The sequence below is a fragment of the Brachionichthys hirsutus genome, chromosome 1, assembly GCF_040956055.1.
Source record: "Brachionichthys hirsutus isolate HB-005 chromosome 1, CSIRO-AGI_Bhir_v1, whole genome shotgun sequence".
NCBI lineage: Eukaryota > Metazoa > Chordata > Actinopteri > Lophiiformes > Brachionichthyidae > Brachionichthys > Brachionichthys hirsutus.
Genome location: NC_090897.1, coordinates 2,348,199 through 2,356,956, shown reverse-complemented (window position 1 = coordinate 2,356,956; position 8,758 = coordinate 2,348,199). Strand labels below are relative to the sequence as shown.

The 8,758-nt window shown below is 47.4% G+C and overlaps 1 protein-coding gene across 1 annotated transcript; it reads right to left on the bottom strand.

Annotated features, from left to right (window-relative positions):
* Window positions 1–266: 266 nt before the first annotated feature.
* Window positions 267–8,472, bottom strand: slc17a6b (solute carrier family 17 member 6b). The gene is made up of 12 exons (XM_068748387.1): window positions 8,399–8,472; window positions 6,783–7,038; window positions 6,041–6,159; window positions 4,480–4,594; window positions 3,619–3,706; window positions 3,454–3,540; window positions 2,885–3,027; window positions 2,663–2,812; window positions 1,961–2,093; window positions 1,541–1,651; window positions 992–1,119; window positions 267–608 (listed from the first exon to the last, which is right to left on the bottom strand). The coding sequence occupies exons 1-12, from the start codon at window positions 8,470–8,472 to the stop codon at window positions 267–269; spliced, it is 1,746 nt and encodes a 581-aa protein (XP_068604488.1).
* Window positions 8,473–8,758: the final 286 nt, after the last annotated feature.

Sequence of the window (8,758 nt, the reverse complement as noted above, 5' to 3'; positions counted from 1 at the left end):
ACAGACTGCCAATTCGATATGTGTTACACCTCTATTGATCAAATATATTGTATTTTGTTTTTTATATATATTTATTCTAGTCATTTTCACATGAACTGGATACTTTGTAAGATTGAAATTCAGAATTTGTGCAAACGATTAACAATGGATTGCAGTTTTTCTTTTTTCTTTTCTCTTATTTGATATTTTTTGTGACTAAACTGATTCACGCTCAGGAAAAAAACAACTACCGGTAAGTCTACTGGTGCCAGTGAAGGTGTGTTTGTCTAGGAGTAGCCTTCATCCTGCCTGTAGCCGTAGCCGGCTCCCTGCGCCTCCTCCTGCACGTACTCCTCCGTCTTCTCCCAGCCAGAGGCCCATCCCCCGTTGACCTGCGTCGTCGCGCCGTACGACTTAGCCGGACCTCCAAAGGCACCGTAGTTTTGAGTGATGTCGCCCGTTTCTTCCGCCAGCTCATCTTCGTCGATGAAGCCGCACTTCTCCTCGCTGGTCAGTTCTGGGTCGGCCCAAGGCTGTTTTTCACCCGATGCGAAGATCCCGTAGAAGACCACGCCGCCGTAATGCACCAAGGAGGCGATCAAGAACACGTACTGCCACTCCTCTCGGGTCTAAAGAGCAAGAAGAGGGAAACTCCCGACATTCGTTTCAGGCTTTTACTTTTTATTACTTTGTCTCAATAAATCACGACTGCTACTTGATCCAGATCCATCAAATCTGGAGGGTCAAATCCCAGGATATAGGAATGTTGCCCTTCCTAAATAAAGTTATTTTGGTATCCTATTTGCACAAGGGGAGGAAAGTCCTGGCATCAAAACGGTAAAGTAAAGGTAACAGTCGTAGCATTAGCAGCTGGGCCAGGGTAGCTAGCCATTAGCATGGTTTTGGTTGCCAGCTGGCAGGTTTGTGCCAATAGTCTCCTTCTGTTTCATCTGACCTTCATCATGCGGACTGATATATTTTGGGCAAAGTTTCCGCGCCGGGAATCTCTTACCTTGTTCTTTGTCATAGTACCGACGATCAGCGGACACACCATCCCGGACAGCGTTCCCACACCATTGGAGATTCCCATCAGGATACTGGCGTAGCGTGGAGCGATGTCCAGGTGATTGACGTTAAAGCCTGATTGAGAAAATACAACGTGTGGTTGAGAACTTTTCCCTTTGTGGAACACACTTTTTAATGGAGACCATCCTGTTTGAGCAATAAGGAGCAACTCCCCAGCATCCTCCTCCTCCTCCTCCTCCTTCTCCTCCCCCCACTTTCACTGGCTGAATAAGTGCCCTCGCCTCATGCTGCCTGCCCGGCTAATCCCCCAGGAGGGCTGACAATGAATTATTAAAGAGTCCATGCAGGAGAAAGCTCAAGAACGGCACACAGGAAACTGATTTTCTGCATCCTCAGTCACTCGAGTCGATGGGAGAGACAGAAGAAATACGGAATTCAATATTTGGAGTTTGCATGTTCTCCCTATGTGCGCCTGTCTTCCTCCCACCGATCAAACTATTTGGACAGCAGTCTAATGTATTTCACTTCTCCCAACCTGATATGGCGAATCCACTGAAGCCCACCGCCAGCACCAGGAAAGAGATGGCCACCCCTTTGCTGTGGGAATATCCCACCACCAGCAGTAAAGTGGCTTCCATGCCAAATCCTAAAACAGACGGACAGCAGGTCACACACACACACACACACACACAGGCCGCGGGCTATTGGTCTTCGCACTGCCAATCTAATTAAGCACTATACACACTCTGTACTCGGTTGTGTAGTTGACGGATATGAAATCAATGCCTCGTCACAATCAGCAGGTCAACGTGTGAATAACTATCGAACACGCAACCCGATCTGACGGGGGGGGGGGACCTGGCAGTATGGATCCAACGCGGCGGCGGCGACACCCTGTAGCTGCACAGCCGGACACGTGGAAAATGATTTCCCAACCTCGGTTCAGACTTCTCACCTCCACAGTTCATGATTTTCCTGACGGTGGTGGTTGACAGGATGTTCTTGCTGCGTAGGTGGTCGGCCAGCTGGCCGCCGATGGGCACGATGATGGTCATCACCAAATGGGGCACGGCAGAGAGGATGCCGACCTAAGAGATAATCAGACAGATGAAAGATGTTGCTTCCTTTTGGAGGAAATGCATCGTCGTTTCGTTCCTTTTTATTTTTTTTGATTGACAGAATTCTTTTCTTGCTGCAGCTAAAACATTCCTCTGATGGATCAAATGTTTTTCCTGATCGCCAATCATCAATTTTTGGGGAACTTTAAGAGACTGTGTTTAATAGTAGACAGGAATTATATTCATTTCCCCTTGGTGTTACAGTTACATGTATAATTATTTCATATATATTGATTTCCCATGGTGCCCTGCGATGAACTGGCGGCTTGTCCAGGGTGTCCCCTGCCTCTCGCCCATTGACTGCTGGGATTGGCTCCAGCTTGGCCCGTGACCCGATAACGGAATAAGCGGTTAGAAAATGGTGAAATGGTGATTTCCCATGGTTGCTAATATTCTTTCTCTATTACAAGCTACCAGTGACCTTTGACCTGACTCCGATGTCCTCCATCACCTCTCTCTCCAATATGCTGGACCTCACTGGCACAGCGTATCTATCACGTATTGATCAAACAGCTTCGTCCCCTGTCCACCGGCTTCACCTTGCTTATCTCGAAGCCGAACACTTCCTCAAAGTACGCAGGCTGGCTGATGAGCAGCAGGTAAAACGTCCAGCTCCTGCAGAAGTTGGCCACGATGATTGCATAGACGGGCATAGAAGTGAAGAACTTCCTCCAGGGGGTCTTAAATTTCTGTAAGACAGGTAAAAGCCTTTTATTCATTGTCTTAAGAGTGGATCAATCAATCCAGGGGTGTCCCCTCACCTCGGCGGGACCGGTTAGCTTGGCGCTCTCGCCGATGCTCTCCTCGATGTAGCAGCGCTCCTCGTCGGAGATGGTGGGGTGTTCCGCAGGGCTCTCGTAGGACACGAGGACCCAGAACATGTACCAGACGATGCCGAAACATCCTGCAGATGCCGGTCAGATTACGCCTCAGTGGGTAGGATTGTTTGTTTTGTTTTTTGCAATGAAAAGAATGCAGCGTTTCTCAGCCTGATATTTCAAACACGCCTGAGAGATTAAAGCCAGCCAATGAGACGGGGAGATATTATAGGGCGGGTGTGAAGGTGGGGGGGGGGGGGGGGGTATTTATTGACACACACAAACATGGAGGGGAGAAAATCAATACACAGTCTGCCAGGATAAATCTATTTGACTTTCAGTAGACTCAAACTCTCAAGGGTTCTAGCCAGCTTTAAAACACTTCACCAAAACGCTGTTGAAGTATTTTTACGTGTATTTTTACATGTATTTTGACGTGTATTTTTACACGCTAACAGGTCATTCTTCATTCCACTGTGCCGTCCCTTCAGCCCCTCGTGATGTCATCTTACCATAAACATAGAACACTGAGGACCAGCCCGTGTACTGAACCAGAATCCCCGCCAGAGGCATCGCTATCACGGCGCCGGCGTAAGAGCCTGATGGGATAGATGGGATCAATATCGGCCTTGTGATCAGCCGAGATCAGAACGTTGATCATAGAAGCGAGAGTTTACCGCAGAACGAGATGGTGGCCAGGCGACTCCTCTCCAGCGGAGGAGCCCACTTGCTCCAGATGCCGTGGCAAGCCGGGTAAGTCACCCCCTGAAAGTCACCCCAGCAGCAGCAGCATGTTACCAGTGGATGAATGTGCAGGAGCACACGCGTGTTTTTCTACATGCACAGTCTGGGTTCACTGGTGCAAGCATATATGGAGCTTTATGCTGCAAAGATGTTCATTTAAACAGAACCAGAACTGGTCCAATCCAATCCTCAATGCTGTCGCAACAACTTCTGAGGGAATAGCCTTTTTGTGCGAACCAATAGAAATCAATATGTAATATTAAAGCTAACAAAAGAAATTAACATTTCTCCCCCCCCCCCTTGTAATTAACATGAACAAATTCCACACTGCCTTGAGCAAAGAGGGCTTGATGAGCTACTCGTGGTGCAAAGCAGGTCCGGCAGCTCCTTAAACGGTCATCAGCCGGTGATTTGAATGAACCGTGGCGTAAAAAGTACATCATGCAGGAAGGAAATATCCTGATTAATCATCCAAACACTAAAAGAAGTGCAGAAAATTGTCTATTTATAAGAACAATGGTCACAAACAGCTTCATTCTTATAATAACACACAAAGAGCGAGAGCAAAAGATGCTGGAAGATCCCACAAACACTCAGCTGTAGTGAAGCGGATTGATTCGGCTCATCTCGCATTTCCTCAGGGCACATTAGAATCATTTCTTTGTTTGCTTGTGGAGTCAAAGGTGCAGGACACAATAAGATATGCGTGTCGGTTTGTGTTCTATTATTAGTTACGCTATCATGCATCAAAAGAAAGATTTTAAAATGCTGCAATGTGTTATGAATTCTCTTACCTCCACCAGGCCTTGTAAAATCCTCACAAAAATGACACACCCATAATGGGACCGGGCCGCCGAGGGGATGAACATGTTGAGGGTGGAGGTCAGGAAAATGGCTGCTCCAAAGACCCTGCATGGAAATGATGGGGTGTATTCAGAATACAGCATTTTCAGATTTGTCAAATATTCCCTGAGAATTCTTTCGACTGAACCGAATGTGGGTTTTTAGATCTGGGCCATCGTTTCAAGAAATAAACGCGTCCCTTCACGGTTTTAATTAGAATATCATAAAATACTTTTACATTTTTACAATTTATTTCATTTTTGTTTTCATTTAGTAAAAGAAGAGAAGTCCCATTTTAAACCGCTGGTTCATCATCATCATCATCATCATCATCATCATCATCATCATCATCATCTCTTCATGGTTCCACCAGGAGAACAGACGTCACGCCCGGAACGTCGTGTCCTCGGTTCTGATTGGCCTCTCATCACGTTCTTTCTTCTGACGTCGGTGAACTAAATAATGAAAGAAACAACGTCCCACTAACAATCACATCGATGCGTATGTGTTGCTAAGCAACTACTCTCACTTGGTACCCTGTAAGAACTCTTCTTCTTCTTCTTTTAAACCTTTATTTGAATGCTAAATGAAAATTGAAACTTTAAATTGATTCTACTTCCTCCTCCTCCGTTATGAAGCTCACATCTCAGGTTTAAGTCCGATGAGAGGAGGAACATTTTGTTTTTCCTCCATCCTATTTTTACCTCGAGGGAGGACCGTGCGCCGTCACAGCCACCCGGTTATTTATTTTTATTTGTGTCACGTGCTCACGCCCCTCTGATTTGCGCGCGCGGGGGGCCGAACACTAATCCGGTTGAAACTGTTGGGCACGAGACCAAATGATTCGATTACAAAGATTTTTATCACGATGAACGTGCAGCCTGATTTCAAAGCGTCATTTCCACGTTGAGCTTTTTTTTATTTTTTACGTCACTGCTTTGAAATGATCAATCATTACAGACCATAATATAATATCCACGCGTGTGCGTGTCCTAAAATATAAGATAGGCTTATTATAATGCCTGACGCACTTGGCAGCGCTCTAGCGAATTAAAGACAGGGTCTGGTCTCCACGCCGCAGGGGGGGGGGGGGACAGATTAGACCCCCCCTCCCCACCAGCCCCCCCCCGAGGGAGCTCATTAACAGGTGGCAGAAAGCCCTGACATCAGGAGCCGCAGGCCCGCCGGGCCACCAGCTGACGGCCTGCAGCCTTGATGAAGAATAGCTTTATCATTCACAGAGTAATGACGCAATACGTGACGTCATGTGCTTCTCTTATTTTATTTTCTCCGTTCAAAAGCGTCAGATGTTCATTATCAGTTCCCTATGTATTTAAAAAAAAATAGCACCAATGTAGTTTTTTTTTATTTTCATTTAGTTACACAAACGGATCATCTTTGTTAAATATCCCAATAAATAAATAAAATAAATAAAAGCCATCCGGGTTCACGCACCGGTTCACGCACCGGGAAACGTCGCTGTGCGGTGATCCACGCAGAGCACCGCCTCACCTGTTCGCTGCCAGCCTGGAGGAGATGTACCCCCCCGGGATTTGCGTTACGATGTAGCCCCAGAAAAAAGAGCCGTGAATGAGCCCCACGGTCTCTGGATCCCAGTTGAACTTGGCTTTCTGGTGGGGGGGGGACAGAAAAGGAAAGGAGAAATGAAATATTCTGATGGAGGCCGCGGACCAGCATGAATAAACCGATCTTCAGACCTGCACCCGATTATTTTGATCGGATTGCATCGATCTGTGCAGCAAAAATAAACCTTTAATTTATGAAACAGGTGACCGGTTGGTTTTTATCCAAAAGTTAGGCCGCTGAAAAATAAAAAGCTTTATTACTTTAAAACGGCTTCAGCTTGGCCTGCTCTGACGTGTCACAAGTTGACAAGGCACGTGCCTTTTAGCTACCAACGTCACACATCAGCGTGAGAGAAAAGTGACGTCACTAAATCAGCCTATTTTGGTTTCTATATGCAAAGATGTTGCGTTTGTTTTTAATAGCACGTTTGTTTGTTTGTTTGTTTTTATCAAAACCCGGATCATGTCTTTCATGTTACACAAATACATATTTATGATTTAAATAAAAATCTCCCCAGATTAGATTTGTAGGAGAACATTTCAGGTTTTATTTTATTGATATACCAATAAAATGTGTCTGCGCGTGCAGCCTGTGTGTGTGTGTGTGTGTGTGTGTGCGTGCGTGTTTTTAACGTCAGGAGGGTGCCGGTGCCCCCCCCCCCCCGCACCTCTTTGATGATGATCTTGCCGTTCTGGTGCACGGTGCTGTTGTTGACCATGCTCACGATGGCCACGCCCAGGTTGCACCGGATACCGAAGGAGATGCAGAAGCCCATGCCGCTCAGGATGGCGATGATATACCGGCGGGGCAAACCGAAACACTTGCAGTCACACAGGGGGGGTTTCTTCCCCGCGGCCTCCCGGGGCCGCCCGTCCTCCGTCAGCTCGATCACCTCCCCGGTTTTCTGTCTCCTCTCCATCACCCTGCAACATGCAGGGGAGGACAGAGTCTGTCGGGTCTCCCCACGAAATACCACATCAGACGTCTAACCCCCCCCCCCCCCCCCCCCCCCGCACGCATTGGGCATTTTTAAAAACAGCCCCGTTTGATTTTTTTATTTCGATGTGACTGCGTCATTATTTCATTACCTGGATATTCAGAAATCTCTTCCAGAAATTTATTGTCATTTCAGTAAAGAAAAAAAACTGCAGTTTGTATTTGCTAAATTACAACAGCCGAGCTGCAGGTTTCAGGTTTCATCATGGCGAGGCCTCCTCCAAACTGGGGGGGGGACAACATTCTCTCGTGCAAAGGAGCGCGCACGACTCGGTGTCTCGGTCAGACTGTGAAAATACAAACGCGTGAACGTGGATTTGCGCCCGGATGAAATATGAGCGTGGCTGGAAACGGGTCCCCGACCGTACCGCATTGCAGCATCCCGCGCACTTCCACGCGCATTAACATTCACGGGACGAGCAGCAGCAGCAGCTCCATCCTCCAGACAGACGTCTGTGGGCATTCCTCAAACTCCCCCCCACGACACCCCCCCCCCCCCCCCGCCCCCTCCTCAGATTCAGGGAAGTCACGTTTGCTTGCCACATGCGTTTAGTCGAAATTCAAGCATACAGAAATTGGAGAAAGGGGAACGCGCGCATTCACGCGTGCGTAAAATTGATGGAAAGCAAAAAATATATAGATTTTTAATACGGGGAGGGAATAAAGGAATGTAGTGAGATTTATGGTGGAAGCGAAATCACAGGCCGAATTCCTGTCATGTCAGAAAACACAGGAAAACGGCCTTTGATCCCAGCAGCTGAACGTCAGGACGTTTTTACTGCGCGTCAAATGAACATCTTAAATTTAAATCCCCTCCAACTGTTTAAAAGAAAACGAAATATGAATTAATGAGGGAATAAATAATCCAAAGCTTGTCTTTTATTGATCCAGTCCCACGTTAAAAAAATAATAAAATAAATCCCGTCAGTTCAGTCTGAACACAGAACATAAAACGTTCGATAAATGAAAACGTCCTGTGCGCGTTAAACCTGCCTGAAAACGAGATGCACGTTCAGGCCCCGATCCGGGACGGACCGGGCGCGTGTGCGCGCGCATTTGTGACACACACACACACACACACACGTACATTGGATTGCATACGATTATAAATGCAGAGGCGTGACGGCGGATCCTGTAAAGTTAAATCAATGGCCGCCTTCCTGCAGACGCGCCGACCGGTTAAAGTCCGGTTAAAGTCAAGCGTGTAAAAAAAAAAAACCCCTTCAAGAGGAGGACACGGTCACGCGCCAATCAAGAGGGAGGTGCACGGAAATGACCCGTCCTTACCTGTGCACACGGCCCAGGGCCTTCCCCGCAAATTCCTTCACCCCCGCCGTGGCTCTCATCTTCACAGACTCCATGTCCAGTTTCTATGTCGGTCTATTTCTCAATATGATTTTACAGCATGGCCGACTGCCGAGGCTAAAAAGGGAAACAACAAGCGAAGTTAGGAAAAATCAGAGTCCGGGGAGGCGACGATCCAAAAAAAAGAGGCCAAATGTTCACATTAAATGCGATCAATCGAAGAAGAAGAAGGAAAAACACCTTCGCGCGGTGGGTGGGACCTCAAACGAGCTGTGCGCCCTCATCCACCAGCAGCTCGCCTCCTGCCTGGCGCGCAGAAGCCGCGCCGAGTGCCATCACGAC